This window comes from Mastomys coucha, unplaced genomic scaffold (assembly GCF_008632895.1).
Source record: "Mastomys coucha isolate ucsf_1 unplaced genomic scaffold, UCSF_Mcou_1 pScaffold15, whole genome shotgun sequence".
NCBI classification, from domain to species: Eukaryota; Metazoa; Chordata; class Mammalia; order Rodentia; family Muridae; genus Mastomys; species Mastomys coucha.
Window position 1 is genome coordinate 128,129,020 of NW_022196897.1, and position 21,085 is coordinate 128,150,104.

Below are 21,085 nucleotides of genomic sequence, written 5' to 3' on the forward strand. Positions count from 1 at the left end.
GGTACAGTCCACCTTTGTTTGTTTGAAGTCTGTCTCTCATAGGCCTGGAAGTTCACAATGTAAGTCAAGCAAGCTGGTCCACAAGCTCCCAGGATTCAGCTGTCTCCATCCACTATGTCACCATGGCTAAGATTACAGGCAGTCACTCCTGCCCTAGCTTTATATAAGCAAGTACTTCACTAACCAGGCCATCTCCAGTTCCTTACTCAGAGATTTTTTTTTAAATGAGTATTTAAGGACATTTCTTTATTTTGTTAATTATCACAAATTTAATTAAATAGGATATGTTTGTAATATCTCAAAGATTTATAGTTTCAGAATATTTTGAATATTTTGAATTAAACTCCCATGTTCACTACAATGTATATGTTAAATTTAATCAAAATATATTCTAAATAGATTTTTCAACCTCACTTCTAAAACAGTAATAAAATTACTCCCTTAGTTAAGCAATGGTATTAATTCAAAAAGAAATAAGAGGAATAAACAAAAACAAGTAAACAAACACAAAAACAAAGCAAACACAAGACAGGGCTCTTGTGATGGTTCAATGGGTGTGCTGGGTAGTTTTATGTCAATTTGACACAAGCTAAAGTCATCTCAAGTAAATACTTCCATAAGATTGGGCTATGGGCAAGTCTGTAGGGCATTTTCTTAGTGAGTGATTGATGGGGGTAGTGGGGAGGAACCAGCCCATTGTGGGTGGGGCCATCCCTGGGCTGGTGGTCCTGGGTTCTCTAAGAAAACAGGCTGAGCAAGCCATGAGAAGTAAGCCAGTAAGCAGCACTCCTCTGTGGCCTTTGCATCAGCTCCTGCCTCTAAGCTCCTGCCTTGTTTGAGTTCCTGCCATGGCTTTCTTCCATGTTGAACAGTGATGTGGAAATGCAAGCCAAATAAATCCTTGCTCCACAACTTGCCTTTGGTTATGGTGTTTCAGCAGAGCAGTAGTAATCCTAAGGGTGGGTAAAGGCACTTGCCACCAAACCTGCCTATGGAAAGTCCATCCTAGAAGCTCACACGATGGAAGAATAGAAACATATTTCCAAAGCTGTCCTCTGACCCCACGTGTAGCATGACATGTGCATACCCACTTTCCCTCAACACACTCTCAAGCAAAAGCAGCCACATGTAGTATTTCTCAAATACTTTCCTTCAAATATTAATCATTTTAAAAGGCCTCCTTTAGACAAATGATGTTTCCAAAACACAGAGAAGGGATTCCAATAACAGTGTATAAATAGAAACAAGTATTGCGGTTCCTGATATCATATTCTGCTGACAACTCCCTTTCACACCAAAAGTCTGGCATCACAAATATAAGTCTGTACAGACACTTTGGGTGTAGTGAAGGAATCCTGCTTGATGGTTGCCTGTTATCTTATGGGGAAAGGACTACTAGGCTGACTTCTGTATCAGGGCACAGAAAACTGAAGTTTCATCTTGACAATATTCCCAAAGTGCAAACCATTTATGGGCTATCAAGAGTGAGAAGTACTGTACAGTCTTATGGGGAAAGCACTTCTCATTTACAGAAAAGGGGATAATTTAACAATAGATTCAAGGTGTCCACACGTAAGAACACAGGATGATATAACTATATCTTCATTTTATTTCTAGCAGCAAGAGTTAAAAACATTATCTCTGACTTTCCTTCAAGGGTGGCCTTTCTTCACAGCAGTACCTAAGCCATCTGAAACCTAGCTCACACCAGTCCTCACGGAACATAACCCTGCATGAAGTCACTCAGATTGTGAGAAACAAAATTCTTCTCTAGAATTCACAAGATCCTGAAGTGAGGCCATTTCAGCAATCATGCAAGGCTCCATAAAAGGGCATCATCACAGCCAGGCCACAGACAGAATATCAGAGGCCCTACTGAGTCACTATAGCCACCTATGTATGACATGACTAAAGTGAAACCAGGACTCAGAAAAGTGTCCAAACACATCTCCCCTCTGATAAAATACATTTATAGTCATAAAATGCATGGGCAGAATTTTAAATATTATTTTAAGTATCTGAATTTCTTTTTACTAATGGAGATTATGCCGCTAATCCTATCACATGCTAAATTTCCATCCATAATTGATAACTATTAGATATTTAATCATTTAAGGCTTAGTGGATGAAATCTTACACCCAGCGTGCATAAGGAATGCAAAGGCTGATAGGAATCTGATATAGAGACTGGCTAACTCCTCTGAAGCTTTACTTAGTACTTATTTACTCAAATCAATACCACAGGATAATTGTCTCATTAAGATCTAGAAATAGATGCTATTACTCAAGGAAAATTATCTATAAATCTCAGAAAAACTCAACCTGATTCCCTTGAGCGAGCAGGGTTTTCAGCCTGGCTATTTCAGCTCGCAGCTCACGAATGAGTTTGACGTTGGCATCCTCATTAATGGTAGGCTTGTTGATGATGTTTTTGGCTCTATTTGCATAGCGAAGGGTACTTAGGGTTTCTCCATAATTGACATCAGCAGGTGAAATGGCTGTGAAGAATGAATATGAAAAATAATTCATCTAGCACTCCATGTTTCATTTAACACAAAGTTGGTTTGTAATTTAAAAGTCAGATCAACCCCAGGTCACAAGACTAAATATTCATTGCCACAGTAATGAATATTAAAAAAAAATTATCTAAGCTTATAGGAAAGGGTGTTCACTATACCAAATTAAATGTTGTTTTGCTCTTCTCACATCTATGATCAATCATTTGAACAACTTCAAGATAGGGTATGAGATATCCCATACAAAAAAAGGGGTTTTCTCAACTGCAAACATGAAATTTCAGAACTGTGCTTCTCTAGTGTGAAGGAATTAAAATACTTTTACATTTCTGATAAAAATCAATCATCTGTAAAAGCCCAGAGCCCAGCAATTTTTTAAAAGTTAACAGATTACTTAATTCCTTCCTCCTACAAACTTTGGTTAATTTTACACTTCAGCCCACTGCCACTTCCGCCTAACCTCTAAGACCAGGATAAATACATGGGGTGTTCCCTTGATGCCCACAGGCAATGGAGGGCAAGGGCTGTGAAGACAGAGACAGGGAAGGAAAGCTGAGAGGTAAAAAGCCCTGAGTCCCCGGTATCTTGTACTTTAAGCAAAGAGAGGCTAAGCATGCCTGCCTGCCACTATAGCCTTCATGATGCCAAGCCCACACAGAACTGCATATTCCAAACTACAGGTATGGAATGAGTGAGTGGGTTTCGAGGTTGGAAGGAACATTTATTTCTTTAAGATTTAAAAGATGCTGCAACCCAGTGAGCCACTTTCAACTTAAATATTTACACTTAAAACCACAGGAAACACTGATGCGCAGGGAAATAATTTAAATTCTTACTGGCAATCATGATGGTTTTAGAGTTTCCTCCAAGGCTGTCTTTCAACAGCCAAGTCAAAACTGAATCCCTGTAAGGCACAAAAACTTGCTTCTTCTTCACAAGAGGGTTGGCTGCATCCTGAGATAAGTCAGCTGCAGGGAAGACGAAAACAGGAGGTAATTCAGAAGTCTGCCTTCTCTAACTTAGCTCTAAAAGACCTGAACATGTTGTCTGGGTTTATAAGACAAATATCCAGCAAATGTGTTCTGTGCTAAAACAGTACAAAGGAAACAGAGGGCAGGAGGTGCCTGCAAACCTACCTAAGGCAGAAATGACATTTCCCAGAGTCACGAGGGACTTGTTTATATTGCCCCCTTCCTTGAGTCTGACCCCAGTGGCACCGGTGGCATCTGCCCGCTCACTTCCAGCAAGATCGACGAGGTGGATCTTGCTCACAGTTTCACATGGCATTTCAGCGTCGAATTTTGCCTATGGAAAGACATGCATGTAGCACAGAAGAGGACAGAGTGCCACGGGCTCTTGCCCAAATCCCCATCACTTTCCACTCCCAGCAAAGATCTCTGAGGTAGACTTCTTTTCTTCATTTTATTTTACTGGCTATCAAAGTGATTATGTGAACCTCCCAAATTAAACCAAATGCAATAGAACTCTACCACATGTGACTCTCATGCTTTCTAAATAATCAGTCTGGCAAATCACTGTCACTCTTGACAACACCCCTCAGGATTGGAGACCAAAACAATACGACACTATCCCCTAAGGGGAACTGGGAAAGAATAAATAAACCAGTGACTAGCTTTATTCTTCTGGAAGCTCCAGCATTCAGGGAACAAAAGCTCTTCACACATGATAACACCGTTATGTAGGACATCTTGTGACACTATGTAATAAAACACACCATATCTTTAAAGATGTGAAATACTAAAGTGTAAATTACCTTGCTTCTGAATACTTCCAGAACTTTACATTTCCAAATATCTTTAACCTATGTTTTATATTTTAAACCAAATGCAACAAAATAATAAACATATATTTTGATGGACATATAAAGCTCTTAGAAGCCACAGTCTGCTACATTCTAGTTAAGCATCCATCAGAAAGCTCAAACAAGCCAGTCAAGCATCATCTCACTGATGATCCAGCAGGACATGGAGACTGCCCAGAGAGCACTTCTGACTGGCTTTGGAGACTCAACTCATTTTCCTGGTCTCTAATCTAATCCTAGGTCTACTAATCAAATTAGTAAAGGCCTGCCTGGCTGTTTTCTGGTGAGTTCACTGTCAATGTGGAAAGGAAATGTCAACTCCTAACCCTTGCTGAAGCCAAGACTCACAAATGTGTATTCCTGTGGTCTGGCTTTGGTACCAACTGCTTCTCCTCAGCCATTCCCAGCCACCTTCAGTACACTGTCCAGCAGCTGACCACAATGAGTTCTTATGTCAGTGCCTCTAAGTGTTCACTGTCCTCTACTACAACTCTAATCATAATCAACAGCACCAGAGCCCATGGAGCAATAATGTAGTACACCAGTTCCTCACCTTGGCCTCCAGCTGCTCTGCCGCAAAATCCATCATCTCCCACAGCACTTAGAACAATGAAAACTCTTGCTTAATTAGGCACAGACCAAGTTTTTCTTATACAAGGTGGAAGCCTACTCAATATTTCATAAGGATATACATCAGGACTTTTAAATCACTGTGCATACAGAAAGGCTGAGCACATTAACACAAGCTCAACTCTAACTAACAAGGAAGTGACAGTCAGTCACCTTTGCTTGCTGCTGCTCCTGGCTCAACAACAATCAGTGCTCAGCTGGTGCTAATCATCAAGAAAAGTCTGAGGAATGGAGCCTCTGCTCTATGGCTGCCCTCACCTGAGTGAACTTGATGGTGAAGATGGCATGGGACCTGCTACTGACATCATTCATCCCTGTCGCTGCAGTGGTGCGATTGATATTTCCTGCATCCATAAGTTCTTCCACGTCACTGTAGTTCTGGACTAAATGCTTGGATAAATCTAAAAGAAAAAAGAAAGGGGCAAAGAAATCTTTCTGTTATGTAGTGAAGTAAATGAGAGGCTTCCCTCTAAGAATCATGCATGACTACACATCTGCCAAACTGGTTGGAGATCTTGTGTCTTGTAGTTGGAGATCTTGGAGAGTGGTAGTATGGAATGCAGACAGGGAGCTGAACAAGCTGGTTGGCCTCAATGGGCTTCAACAACCTAATGTGAGTGCCATTACACAAAGTGACTGTTGCAGCTATCAACAGCAATCTCTACAAAGCAGTCATGGTACAAGGAAGAACAATATAAAATTTCCACCTTCAGGAATAACCACATGTAAGTCCTCATGTAAACCTAAAAACATATTAAATTCTAAAAACTTTTTACTGGCTCTTTTTTCTTGAAGGGAGAGTAGCTCACAGGGTTAAAAGTCAATGTGCACAGGGCTCCTCTGCTTTTTCCTACAGCAAACTCTCTCCTTCCCCTTCTGTCAAGTAGCCAATGTTACTGGTTCCCCTAGACCCTTCAAAAAACAACCCACACATATAAAGGCAGTAACCCACATTATCAAGCTGCCTTCCCTCCCCTTCCATGCACACGGGAACATACTAGGCTAGGCCCTTCGATCAATCACATGCACAAAAATAAAATAATTCTTAGAGCAGCAGATCACAAACATTATTCTGCATCTTGCTTTCTGCTTACGTACGTATAAGGATTCTCTGTAATGTCAAGGTGACCTGGTATTCATTTTTTAGGCTACAGAGAAATGCTTGTGTATCAGAACCACAACCAATTTAACCAGTCTCTTGAGACTACAGAGGTTGTTTGCTTTACTTTATTTCCAAATACAATGGGCTGTTAAGATTTGTGCATCAGTCTTTTCAAATGTATGGGAATGTGACTACAAAATAAGTTCTTGGAGATAGAACTGCTAAATCAAAGGATGCTGGGAATGCTGGCAGAGGCTGCAGAGCTCTCCTCCACAGAGGGCAGTAAACAGCCGAGGAGTGAGGAGGAGGCATGCTTGCTGCCATCCACTCCCCAGCACCCTCATTGTCTACCCACAGGGGAGACAAGCATTATGCAGAAGGGTTCCTTCTGCTACTTTAATATGATGAAAGAAGCTGGGCACTTTTTCTCCCACTTAAAAATCCTCAGAAGTTTGGGGTGGTGATATAGCCCAGTGCTACAGAGCACTTGCCTGGCATGCTCAAAGGAAACCCTGGGTCTGATTGCTATCACAATAGGGGAAAATATTTCTTCTTCTCTGACTTCTAGGTTTTTAAGTCAAATTTTTAAAAAGCCCTCCTTCTAAGATTCTGGAAAAAAATAATCTGTGGTTCTTGTGATCATGTCATTCTTTTATATTTCCCATTAAATCCTTGACCTCACTTTCAAAAATTTTGGTATAAAAATTGAATGATAATACTTTATTTTTCTCATGTAATCTATAACCCATACTCTCCAATGTTTGATAATGTATTATTTATAAGGATCATAACTACAGAGGTCAATATCCAGATGTTTTTACCCTGTTTAATTATTCTATCTCTTCATATATCAGTTTTATATGTTTTGACATCTGTTATAACAATTAAAGGAAAAATATAAAGGCTCATGTTAGACTGAAAACAACAGGTATCCCATAACAATCCCCCCAGCACATACACACACACAAATACAACTGCACACCTTTCTCTAGGGAGACAGAACACAGATGCAAATGGGAGCTTAAAGAAAATATAGATGGGTCCTATAGGACACTGATGACCTCAAGATAAAAGAAGAGGTAAATCTTCAAACCCATGTTCTGCTTCATTCTTGAGAGCAAGGAAACACACTTCCTAGACAATGCCATAAGAAAGCATGTTTCCATTAGCAATGCCTACAGGCTACTCCCCAGCAGATACTCAGTTCCCTTAGAGAAAGCAAAATTAGCCACATAACAACCCAATGTATTAATTACTTCCCTCCCTGTGATTAAAAAAAAAAACTGATAAAGCAACATAATGGAGGAAAGGGCTTATTTTGGCTCATGATTAAAGGGGATACAGTCAATCACCATGGGGAAGATCTGGTGGCAGAAATAGGAAGCACTTGGTCACAAGATGCATTGATTCTATAATCAGGAAGCAGAATAAATGCTTATGTTCAGTTTTATTCAGGCTGCAAACCATGGCATGGTGCTACCCATATGTAGGGTGAAGTTGTCTCACCTCAACTAAAGTAATCTAGATAATTCCTCACAGACATGCCCAGAGATTTGTTTCCATAGTAACTCAGAATCCCACAGAGTTGACAACAAGATTAACTATCACAACCTATTTTTAAATACCTGGCAAGAGTTAATTCACAATACAACATCACATGTAACAGCTTCCATGACTAAGCTCCTCAGTTAGTATGGGGAGGTGGGGAAAGACCACTCATAAGTTAACAACTTTTCACAGTCATGGCCTAGGAACTGCAAAGTGCTCATACCAGAAAGTTACAACTTAACGCCACAAAGCTGCAGCCCAGAAACAGTGTCAAGATTCTTTGATCAAGACTGCTCTGACGCTGGTTTGCATGGCTATTAATTACACAGTTTAAGACACAACTGAAAGTTACATGCACAGAGGGTCAAGCTGACCTCTCAGAACTACACTTAAGCCAGTCTGGATTGTACTCCTTCACATGGGGCATGCTTTACATGTCAGGAAACTGCACACAAAGAAACCTACCCTAACTATAAACGAAGACCTCCACAGCACATTAATGTGGTGCTCTAGCTCTAGCTGCACCTTTGTACTCGATAAACTACTTCTCCTATTTTAGTCTAGAGGGTGAATTCATTCACTGTCTCCCAGACCCTTCCTGACAATGTAGAGATGGGTGCCCAGTCCACCATAGTTATCCTATCACAACACAGATTCGAGAACCAAGAGGAGAGACCCCTGGGAACTCTTCCTACAAACAAGGTGAGAGACAGTCCCCTTCCACCCATCACCCATTAGGCTCCATGAACATAGGCTAGTAAAATGCACTGCCACTGGGGTACACAGACTTGGAGGTCAGGACTTGATCATCTTGTTGGATCATCTTGTTGGGAAAACAAACTTCCTGAGAGCTCTTAAAGCCAAGGAAGTGATAGGTAGACCTTACAAAATACCTAGTAAATATGTAGTGAAATATAGACTTACAAAATGAATGTTAGGGAGTGCCAGTACACTTCTACTGTAATAAAGTTCCAAAAGTAAACAACTTTTTAAATTCTTACCCTCACCACAGTTTTGTATTTTTTTGTTTTTATACCAGTCCCAAGGGAGAACAGGGGAATGTATGTGTGAAGACAAGAAACTTCCTTCTTACCCTCAACGTACGGTCCTTCTTTGGGATGCTCACGGACTCTTAAATTGAAGGTCTTAGATGACTTCCGCCTAAGTAGGTCTCTCACACGTTCATTATAAATTTCTAAATAGCTAAAAAATTTAAATCGAGTTAATTTTATTAAAAATTATTTAAAGACATTAATGATAACAAGCACAGCACTCATAGCAACAGCAGCCATCTACACCTCTGCTGTGCACCTTACGCACAGCAGCCATCTACACCTCTGCTGTGCACCTTACGCACAGCAGCCATCTACACCTCTGCTGTGCACCTTACGCACATCAGCCATATACACCTCTGCTGTGCACTTTACGCACAGCAGCCATCTACACCTCTGCTGTGTACCTTACGCACAGCAGCCATATACACCTCTGCTGTGCACTTTACGCACAGCAGCCATATACACCTCTGCTGTGTACCTTACGCACAGCAGCCATATACACCTCTGCTGTGCACTTTACGCACATCAGCCATATACACCTCTGCTGTGCACCTTACGAGACGGATTTCACTCAATCCTTGCAATGGTTCAAATGCTGGATACTTCATCATCTGTAAAAATGTAACAAGAGAGGTCTGCTGTGCTTTAAAGAGCTTGCCCAGCATCACAGTCACTAAGAGGACAAGTGGCTCTGAGCAGTTCATGTCAACACAGCTCTGCTCAAGACCCCTGGGGACCAAGGCCTGATGCAGACTCAGAAAGCAAAAGGAAAAGGCACTCCGTGCACCCGGACTGACGCTAAGGGTACACTTTCAGAAAGCATCCTACAACAGTGAGCAACAGAAGTTTCTCAGCAAAAAGAGTGAGCCTAATTGCATACGCTCACCAATAGTCAAGGGCTCACTCCATTTTAGATAAAAATAGAATACTAAAGCTTCCCATCAAGCTAGGCTACCTCACACACAAACTATACCAACGTACTGTCACTTTTATTCCTAACTAACATTGAGTTCCGGTCAGGAAGGGGCAGGCTCCTTCCTGAGCAGTCGCCACCCTTACCCTCCTCTTTCCCAGACCTCTGTGCAAGTCAAGCATCCCGGGCCCCCTCAGAACTTTACACCTCAGGTCATGGCCCTACCTGACTTCTGTCCTGAAAGAGGCTTCATCCCATCTAGTGGTTTCATTGATCCGACTGAAGAGAGCTTCACAGATCCGAGGTATTAAGCCAGAATCACCCTGAAATGGAGAAGAAGGGTGCCATAGCCGTTATTCAAACTAGATTCAGGTAGATCATGAATTTGCATTTTGCTGGCATGGACTTAGGCTCCAGGAGCCTGTGTGCCAAGCCCAAACCTTCCACAAAGTGCCCCTACAGGACTTCTTATACTCTGAAATAAAAAGATAACGCCTTCTAATTTGTAAATGCTAGGACTCATGTAATATATTTTTATAAGATATTAAATCAATTAACAATGACTTGCAAGGATAAAGAGGCTTATTCTTTATCAAAGAAGAAAGTTTATAATGTAAAATAAATGTTAAAAATACCTTGTTGGACTAAACAAAATCATATGGCCATAATTTAAAACTGGTTCCATTTTAACATTTTTCTTCCATAAATCATATGGCAGTAGGAACTGTAAGAGAGTTGGTTATTGCTTTTATCTCTCAGTGACCTTAATTCCAGTAGTTTGGGAACAAGAGTTGATTTTAGAACTTGCCTTCCACAGGACAATGCAATGTAGCTATAGGTAGATGACACAGGGTTAGTGCTTTTATTTTTGTTTTAATGTTGGAAAATATATACATTTATTTCAGTCTATGTTTACATAGAAATCGCATGTTTAACTAATTTGGCACAGGTTTAATTTGACTCAGTCTACTAATATATTTAGCCTACTAATTCTAAGGCATTGTAGGAAAGTTAAATACATTAGAATGAATTTATGAAGGAGATAATTACAGGAAAAACATTTTAAAGCATTGTAATTATTGTAAAATTATTTAATGGTTAAGTAAGGTTAGAAAAAAATCTCCAGATGGAATTTAGAAGAATTAACATTTATTATTTACTTTTAGCACATTCCTTCCAGGGGAAGGGGAAAGTTAGTAAACACATGTTTGATTTTTTTCTTTTTGGGATTATATGTTAGCGAGTTTTTAAGTCTTAATCAATAGGGAAGATTTTTTTAGGTACATATATTCTTGTTTCCCTTTCTGTATAATAAACATATAAGTGATCAAAAAAAAAAAAAAAACTGGCTGGACTGGCAAGAATGGCTCAATGGGTAAGAGCACTTACTGCTCTTCCGAAGGTCCTGAGTTCAAATCCCAGCAACCACATGATGGCTCATAACCATTCATAATGAGATCTGATGCCTTCTTTTGCTGAATCTGAAGTCAGCTACAGTGTACTTATATATAATAATAAATAAATCTTTGGGCTGGAGCAAGCAGGGACTGACCTAGCGGAGTTGATCTGAGCAAGTGGGACCGATCGAAACAAGTGGGTTGACCAGAGTGAGCAGAGATCCTAAAAATTTCAATTCCCGACAACCACATGAAGGCTCACAACCATCTGTACAACTACAATGTACTCAAATAAATAAATAAATAAATAAATAAATAAATAAATAAATAAATCTTTTTTTAAAAATGACAAAGCAGTGATAACAAATACCAGGCAGAGAAGAAACACTAGAAAAAAATAATAACCTTATTAAGTCCTCCAGATAGCCATCTTAAAAATGTAGGTGGCAGAAGCACATTAAACTAAGGAAGCCAGCCTTCCTCCACTATAGCAATCTCTGCATAAGTCCTCTTAGGAAGAGAAAATCCACCTTATCTAAGTGGTATAGCTACATAATCATAGTTCTGTAAGCATGAACAAGCTTGTGAGTAACACTCTGTGGACTGGCTAGTTTTATATCAACTTAATACAAGCTAAAGTCATCTGAAAGGAGAGAATCTCAATCGAGAAAATGTTCCATAAGATAGGGCTCTAAGCAGACAAGACCATTTTCTTAATTAGTGATTGATTGGAAAGGGCCCAGCCCATTGTGGATGGTGCCATCCCTGGGCTGAGCAAACCAGGGGAAGCAAGCCAGTAAGCAGCCCCTTGCCTCTGCATCAGCTCCTACATTCAGGTTCCTATCCTGTTTGAGTTCCTGTCCTGACTTCCTTCAGTGATGGACTATGCATGTGGAAATAAATGTAAGCTAAATAAAAATAAACCCTTTCCTCCCCAACTTTCTCCTAGTCATGGGGTTTCATCATAGTAATGGTAACCCAAATTAAGACACTCTGCATCTGGCAAAATGCTCTCACTGGAAACCTAACCCCCCTCTAAAAGGCTGTAAGAATTATCACTGCCATTTTAAGGGTTTTTTTTTCCTCTTTGTATCATCCATTCAATTGGTACCAACTGTTACCAAGGAAAACTGAGACTTCTACCACAGTTTTTGTTCTTTCTTAAAATAAGTAAGTACTGAAGCTGTACCTCTCTAGTAGGGAGGAGAAAAAGCACCTGCTCTTTTGAAGTGCTTTGTAAATGTTTTATATAAAGTAGAGAACCGATATGCAAATTTCATTTTTAGAGAGTTTTTTTTTTTTTAAAGTTCAAGAGGAAAACAAGAAGAGACAAAATAATAGTTAAAGTTGAAAGGGACATGCCAGGGATGCTACCTCTCTGCCTTGCTCTTCCTAGCTTCCGGCACTGAGACACGCATTTCAGTATCACACTTCCCATGTGAGCACAAAATCTTGTTTTGAGAAGCCAGGGTCCAGGCTCTAATGTGATTCCCTGAGATTTGTTCTCCTCTAGTACCATGCTTCCATGGGCCACCAAACCTTGAGCACTATAGACACTACTGTGCCTGCTGGTAGGGATCCCTAAGGCCTCTCACAGTGTCTACATCAAGAACAAGCCACAAGTTTGGCAGTACTGAACTGAGTTCTTGCTGCCACATGAAATATGTGTGTGTGTGTGTGTGTGTGTGTGTGTGTGTGTGTGTGTGTGTGTGTATGTGATATCACACACACACCACTGTCTAAGTCTAGCCCTATGCAATTTTGCTTGTTGTTAGGTTTGCTTCTTTTCTTTGTTGTCTGTGTTGTTAAGGAACAAATCAGAGCCTTGAGTATGTTTTGCAGGCGTTCTACCACCAAACTACTAAGCTCCAGTCCCAGTCATTTTTGAGACACATTCTCCCTGAGCTGATCATCAGGCTGGCCTGAAGCTTGTGCACATCCTGCAGCAGCCTCCCAAGAAGCTGGGATTATGCACATACCACCATGTCCTGTACCTCCATCTTACTTCTCTATACTCTGGGGCACATATCACCATGTCCTGTACCTCCATCTTACTTCTCTATACTCTGGGGCACATACCACCATGTCCTGTACCTCCATCTTACTTCTCTATACTCTGGGGCAAATACAATATAAGTACCTGTTAACATGTACTGATTAACCACTAAATTGTGGATGTTGTGTTTGTAAGGACATCAACTGTAAGGGCATGCTCTATAAGGCCAATTTTTTCATGTTTTCTGGACTTATCTAACACCTTTCCATCAAAAAGTTAGGTTTTCTTTTTTATACTATTCTTAGGAAAAATGTTCTGAATAATTTTAAAAAGAATAGACTTTGGTAATTTTATTCAAACTGTTATACTGGCAGAAAAGAAGAATAAATTACTTTCCTGATAAGATTATAAGGCCTTTAAAAGCAAAAATGAACTGGGATTTGCACCCATTATTTGTGCTTATAACATAAAACTATTTCTAATTTCAAATCTCTCCAAGGAAATTTAGTTCAACTTATTACTGAGTTTTATCTTGTTATTAAAGGAAGATCAGAACAGGAAAAGTTGGTGCAGATCAAGTAAATAAAAGATAATTCTATCACTCCAGAAAAAGATAGTAAGAAACATCCTTCCCTCACAACACATAAACAACTAAATAACTTACAGAATTTCCCATCATAGTGTAGGACTTTCCGGATCCAGTTTGCCCATATGCAAAGACACAAGCATTATAACCTTCAAATGCAGATTTCACAACATCTGTACCCAGAGTTTTGAAAACCTAAAAGGAAAAAAAAAGATAAACACAAAGGATACAAGTACCATGGATTTTAATAAAAGCCCCTGTCGTATTGACAATGTTCTTGAAAGTTATTTTCATCTTTAGGGATTACAGCATAAAAATAAATCACTGCCGAGCTATAACAACAGAATATGTATGCACGCCAGTTTTTTAATCAAAAGTAAACTTTCCAAGCAAGCAAAAAGCAACAACGTTCTCTTTCCTGCTTAAGTTAGCAAACAACTTCTGAAATATAAATGTAAACAAGGCCAAGTGGCAATTGTGTTTGGGAGCAAAGATTTTAACATGTGATGTTAAAATTCAGAACTGCATAATGTGTGAAGCTCTTCATCTATCAAAGCCTCCAGAAATGATTATTCAGAACCTAAAGGTCACAGTAGTCAGAAATTATTGCCTGAATCCTGCCAAGTAAAAGCCTTCATTTCTCAGGGCCAATACTCCTTAAGATGAATCTCTAGAAGACCTGGGGTAGCAGAATGCCAGAGTGGGGTGCTGAGACTAGAATGGTAGGCTCCTAATGTATTTATTTACCTGTTTGGATACTTATCCAGATACTTGGTGTGGAGACAAGATGGGTGGAGATGCTCACAACCACAAGCTAAGTTTCTGTCCTGTGAACCACATAGCCACCATTTGAGGGGCAGGGTAAAGGATGAAGCACAAATGCTTCAGGAGGACAACTAATGTAAATGAGACAGATTAAAATGGCAAGTTGCCCTATTATACCAAGCTGGGAAGGAATGAGCCAAAGCTCAGTTGGTGTCTCAAGTCCTCTAAGCCCAACATAACAAGACCAAAGCAAACATCTCTCTGCTACAGAAAGCAGGAGCATCAGCAGCAAGAGATATCACAGAAAGAACGCCATCATAGTCAGAGCTGGGGAAAAAACTGAATGGATGGGATGACCACCATCCAAGGTGGGAACTCCTACAGTGATGATGCCCTCTCAGCCAAGGTCAGGAGACCCAGAAAGTCATTTCTCCCAAACTACCCAGGGCAGCAAATCCTATACTATACTGACCACAAGAGTACCTAGAGAGCTATCAAGAGACCCAGTGGCCAGGTCAGCAACTCAGTCCAGTGAAATATGATTCTCTATATGAACCTAGGAATTAGTACATTACAAAACTTCCCAAATGAATACTGCACACCTGACCAGAGCAGAATCTGCTGACAATTCAGCTAACAGCCATAGCTGATGTTATAACAAAAATATAGCCAAATAGACTCGGGCTTCCTTCCTTTTATTTGGTTTACACTTCCTTCAGATCCTATATGAGACTTAACTAACCATAATTTCAACTGAATTTCTACCAAAAATGGCTACAGCCACTCATTCTCAGTTAATTTTTACCCATTTCAGTTTCAGACACTGTTATTTTCTAATCTCATTGTCAAAGTCTAATGATGTATTCAATACCCAGCCATGACAGCTCACATTTACTGGGCACTGTCACAGGTTCATGTATTAATTCAAAGGAGAGAGGGCTCATGAACCCTCAGATGAGGAAGCTGAGAGGGAAGGAAGGTCAGGGCTCGGGCCCTGCAGTGAGTGGCAGAGCTGAGGCTATGGTCTCATCACAGGCTTTAGCGACATCCTCTATAATCACAAACCCTGGTGCTACCTGGAAGGGTGCATTCCCAAACTCCACGGAACTTGGGGATCCAGACAACAAGCTTGGGTCTCCTCTCCCAACTCCATTTGAACCGTAAGTAAAAATTCTACTTATCCAATTCTCTCAGGTTAGAGCAAAACCAAAAATCTTCCACAGAAATTTCAGAGAATAAAGAAGGGGCATTTCTCATAGTCCAGACTAAAGAAAAATAAATTATGTTAAACAGTTAAGCCAAACTCAAATGTTTCCACAATTAAAATCCTTCCGAGAGCTAAAATCCATGCTTCCTGTGCTATTACTTTATTAGCAAGCAGAAAGATCACCTAGGTGGCCTTCTGACAGACTCAAGAGCCCCAGTAGGCTCAGTGCTAGGACAGACCTAGAAAGGTATGTCTGGAGGTGACACTAGAACTAGAGCAGCCTCAGCCTCAACCACACCATCCATCCACGGCCATACAGAGGTGCAGAAACAGGCACTGCCCTCTCCAGAGGCTACCCTGTCACATGCCCACCACAGACTGACTCAGCATATGCTACTGTACCAAGCAAGTGGACAGATTCAAGAGACTGATAAAGAGTCCATTAGCACCAAATCCTGACCAAGCCCCTCACAGTGAGCTCTATACGCTTTGCCATTTATGGAAACACTTTAAAGCTATTTCAAGAGCGACCCAAGACATCCCGTGGCCTCACTAACAGGGAAGCTACCACAAGAGGGCACTGCTGAAACAAAGAAACTGCCATCTAGCTGGTTAGCTGGGAAGCTCTCTTGGTTTCCTTTCTCCAAGGTTGAATTCAGGAAGCAGGTAGTATGAGATCAAAGCCTCCTTCTGGAATATTGAAGAACCATTAAGAAAATTAAGGCCTTATTTAATGCTCATTTATTTAAATTGCTCATTGATTTTTTTCCCCTAATTCTAAAACAATTGTTCGCTTTTTAGACTCAAAGGAAACTTTATAATAGTGGATATGATATGTTTTCTCTATACTTTTACAGTCAACTGATTAAAGCAGAAGGGGGAAGAAAGAAGGCCAGCTAGTGCTGTGCTGGCTTCATAGTGCTCAGCTCCCCTCTCACTCATTACCACCAACCTGAAAAGCTGAGTAGACACTCAGTACTGAAGCCTTCTACTGACTGCTAAAACAAGGAGTGAGGGAGTGTCTCAACATTTTATTGATAATTGTTTCTCTGCATCTATGTTGGCTTATTAACATGGCTTATTAAGAGCAGTATATTTAGCTTATGAATACCTCAGAATAATCCCAGGTTTTCCTCTATAAGGATCCCTGAAATACCAACAAGAGATGAAATACCTACAGCATAGCATTTTTCTTATGCGCGGAAAGCTTTGCACAACCTAGATCTACCGTGAAACTCTGGACACTGGCTTCTAACTTCCAGAGAGCAGGGCTACATTTGTTCTTACTTCCCTCATCTTGATTATTGTGCAGCTCAGAAAGTATCACCTGCTCCTATAACCATCTTTAAACTGGGTCATTTGGTCAGCAAACATTTCCCTGCCAGGTCACGCAATACTCTCCATCCCTCTGCACATCCCTCTGTCCCATTAGATCTCAAATTCGAGAAAAAGAAGAAAATCCAACTATTATTAAGTAGGTTAAAAATGAAGATCCAAGGTTGTCTTAGTCAGGGTTTCTATTCCTGCACAAACACCATGACCAAGAAGCAAGTTGGGGAGGAAAGGGTTTATTCAGCTTATACTTCCACATTGCTGTTGATCACCAGAGGAAGTCAGGACTGGAACTCAAGCAGGTCAGGAAGCAGGAGCTGATGCAGAGGCCATGGAGAGATGTTCCTTACTGGCTTGCTTCCCCTGGCTTGCTCAGCCTGTTCTCTTATAGAGCCCAAGACTTCCAGCCCAGGGATGGTACCACCTACAAGGGGCCCTACCCCCTTGATCACTAATTGAGAAAATGCCCCACAGCTGGATCTCATGGAGGCACTTCCCCAACTGAAGCTCCCTTCTCTGTGATAACTCCAGCCTGTGTCAAGTTGGCACACAAAACCAGCCAATACACAAGGCTTTTCATTCATCCTATGTTTGAAGACATTCTGGAGATTACTACAATAAATTGTTCTTCCCCTTAAAAGTCCCTACCTCCTGTCACTTACCTCCCATATGTCTGGGCTCCACATCCACAGCTTCTATGGCAGACTCTACTGTCAGTGTAGACAGATCAGCCACTAGAACCCAAGCTCATCCTAACACTTTTACCTCTCCTCTCTTACTGCTGTGACAGGAGGCTGCCCTCTCTTCACACCTGCAGCTGCAATAATTCCTTTCCCCCCCTCACAAAAGCATCCCAGTAGTTTCTCCACCTCTTCTAACATTAGCCCACAGTTCTGCTACTACTAAAAGACAATCTACCTACGAACCTGAGCAAGTTACTAAAGCTCACCAGGGTTCTTTCGAGGATTTAACGCAACAGAATACCAAGCATGTCTGACTCAAGGGAAACTCAAATATCAGTTTCTCTTCCTCTACCAACTCCTCTATCAAACTGGACCTTCCTCTCGCTATAGTTTTAATTCTTCCTTCCCCCTTACTGATGTTTGAGTCCACAGCTTCTGGATACAATCACTGCAGTACTCCAAGGTCAACATCTGCATTGTTTCAAAAGGTCAGTCTCTCTTCCACAAACCACTTCTAAACGAGATACATTTTTAATGCCAAAATGCATGCAAGTCACTGCAGATCTTGCCACACACACACACACACACACACACACACACACACACACCCCATTCTGAATGGGGTGCGGTGGCTCATGCCTATCCCAACATGCAGGTAGGGGGCAGCAGTAGTAGTGGTGATCCTGAGATTCTATACTTTAACAAGTTCCCAGGCAATACCACTGAAGCAATACTCTGATACGAAAGCATATTAGTATTTTTATGTTCTAGTTTTCAGGTTTACAACCTTGGTCAAGAAGTTCCATGTTAACATATACAGACCTGAACCATGTATCTATGACATCTAAAGAAGTTACTGAGAAGACAGGGAAAACCCAGTGATGATGCCCATGTACTCCAACCAGCAATGAAGCCCATGTTCTTCCAATGTCTGTCTTTTACCTACCTAGGAGTGTATGCTTGTCTTTCTGCTCTAGTGAAATGTCACCATCAGTGCCATTCAGGATACCTGGCAGTGTCTTGCTCTCATCCATGTGGACAACATCTGCATTTGTTTCTTAAACAAATACTAGCAAAAGTCTAGGTTGTAGGTTCTGGAGAAGCATTCCTTCAAGAATCCTTTCTATAGTGTATAATGATCCACAAAAGCAGATGAAATGTGGCCTTGGTTTGATATTGATTTTCCATCCTCCATATCACAGCAGGACTCAAGGCTAAGTGGTTTATTTCCAAAAGTTAAATATACAAACGTCACACTCCTGACACCAAATGCTACATCTTGAATCCTTCAAAATGAGACTCATGTCCAAGCTTTGAAACCATTCCAGTTATCATCATCAAACTCAAAATGGTGGAAATGAAAACAAGCTTTAGAGGACTGAAGGATCACGCTTACATAAATAATTAAAAATAATTAAAAAGCTAAGTCACCAAGTGCTAATTTTATATAAATTAAATTCAGCAAAAAAAAGTAGTAAGTTCTTTTTAAGTGTTTTAGGGAAGTCCTGTTCTGTTTAATAAGAAAACAACAACATCAACAACCCAGATTTTGAGAATGTCACACTGTACCATTTCTTGTGAAACATAATCTGGACTCTTTGTGTCAGCAGAATAAAAAGAGAAGTCATAGGTGAAGGTCTTGGTCCGTTCTCTGCCTGAATCCCCAGTTCCTCCTTCTGGTATCTGGAAAGACAGTTTTCACAGAAATAATAGGAAAATGAGGTGGTAATAATAATAATAACAACAACAACATAAAGAGTAATGTCATTTAACCAGTGACTCATATTAGGAAACAAAATTTGTGACTAAAACACATAATTAACATTTGTAATATGTATACTCTAATCAGCATGTAATTCCCATTAGTCCCCCTAAAGAATAAATAAAAATAAATAAACATAAGAAGTCCAGGATCTGTAGTATGTATGTATGTATGATAACCATCAGCTACGGTCTTAACGAATATAACTAGCTTACATGAACACAATGTTCAGCCAGACTCTATCTGCTTATTTTGCATGACTCTGACTGTTTCCTCCAGGTACCCCCAGAGCTGGACACTGTACAACTTCAGTTGTCCTGGACACTAATCCTGGTAAAAGTGGTACCCTCTGGAGCTGTGTGATTGGTGGCACCCTGGAAACTCCAAGTCACATGTCTCCTCTTCCATGAAGCTCCTACCTAGAAATAATTTCTCCTTTTCTGAATGAAAACTCTCCTAAGATATATCATACTGTGAAGTTAACATAAATGGTTGCATATATCTTATGTTCCATGCTCTAAGCTTATATTGAACCCCAAAACAATCCATGTTTCCAAAACCTCCTACCTTGGACACATGGTACATTGCACTTTTCAATATAATCTACTTCTTTAAAAAAATTGTTAAAGCATTAACAATGAAAAAACAGTATATTAAAACAGTATGAGCCATCTCTGATGGGTGCAATAGTAGCACAAATATTATGAAGGTAACCAACCACTGATAAGATTTGAGGTCTACTCCATAGAAGGAAATGCATAGCTGGTATGGTAAATCTGGACATGAACCCATAGTTGGTAAACTCACAGATCCTAGTAGTAAACTACTACTTTTGCTAAATATCCAATGCATCAAACTACCTTCTAAATTTATATCTTTATATCCACAGATTAGTTCAGTTCTCAAACCTCATCAGAAAAACAGTGAATGATAGTTAACACAGAAACTCACAACTGGTCAAAGTCCAAACAAAAGGTATCCTCAGAGTGCTCAGCCACAAATGGGATGTCTACTATCACATGGCCTCCCCAGAAGATTCAGTGACCATTACAAAAGCAGTGCAAAAACATTTTCAGAACCGGAAGTTGGAGAGGACTAGAGTAAAACAATGTCATCTAGACAGGGCAGGACCAGACCACTGCACTCATGAACTCATAGCAGCTGTAGCTGCCTACACAAGACCTGTACAAAAATCAAGCTGGGCAACAGTCGAGCCAGGAGGAGGGGCTCATGAGGAGCAACCAACAGGTGATGGCTCACCATCAGGGAAAGTCTGTTTTCTTTAATGGAGTGACCACATCCAGAGGTCCCTCACTCATGAATAACAAATGAATGTAATCACAGGATACAAAGTCTATCATACATTCAAGAGAAGACTGAACCAAAGCACTGTGAATGCTTAGATGAATGTAGCAAAGGTTGCTACAAACAGGAAAGAGGTAGACAGAACTGAAGAAGCCTGAGAAGATGCAGAAAACCAAAGGATGACTTAGGATAGATCAGAGTGAGTTGTGTGGTACTAAGGACAGGAAAAAAGCACTGTAGTAGAGAATGCCTCAAGCAAATGGCTACAGGCAGTCCAGAGCACGCCCTCCGGGAAGATAGTACTAGCCTCGTTCCCATCTCTGGGGATCAACTTGCATTACTCAGAAAGTGACCTCAGAGTATCCACTGCACAGGATAATGAATTAATAGAAATCTATTCAACCCACATTCCACAAGGAACTCAAGAAGAAAGAAGACCAAAAGGTGGACATTTCATTCCTTCTTA

The 21,085-nt window shown here is 40.5% G+C and overlaps 1 protein-coding gene across 6 annotated transcripts in view; it reads right to left on the minus strand.

Annotated features, from left to right (window-relative positions):
• The window catches only part of Kif16b (kinesin family member 16B), a 318,921-nt gene that overhangs the window by 254,522 nt on the left and 43,314 nt on the right, over positions 1–21,085 (minus strand). For all 6 annotated transcript variants that reach the window (XM_031372080.1, XM_031372081.1, XM_031372079.1 and 3 more), the window contains exons 3-10: positions 19,122–19,235; positions 13,644–13,760; positions 9,812–9,909; positions 8,712–8,821; positions 5,227–5,369; positions 3,653–3,821; positions 3,353–3,484; positions 2,323–2,498 (exon numbers count right to left, since the gene is read on the minus strand). In XM_031372080.1, the coding sequence (XP_031227940.1) occupies positions 2,323–2,498; positions 3,353–3,484; positions 3,653–3,821; positions 5,227–5,369; positions 8,712–8,821; positions 9,812–9,909; positions 13,644–13,760; positions 19,122–19,235 (1,059 nt within the window). The remainder of the gene's footprint in view (positions 1–2,322; positions 2,499–3,352; positions 3,485–3,652; positions 3,822–5,226; positions 5,370–8,711; positions 8,822–9,811; positions 9,910–13,643; positions 13,761–19,121; positions 19,236–21,085) is intronic.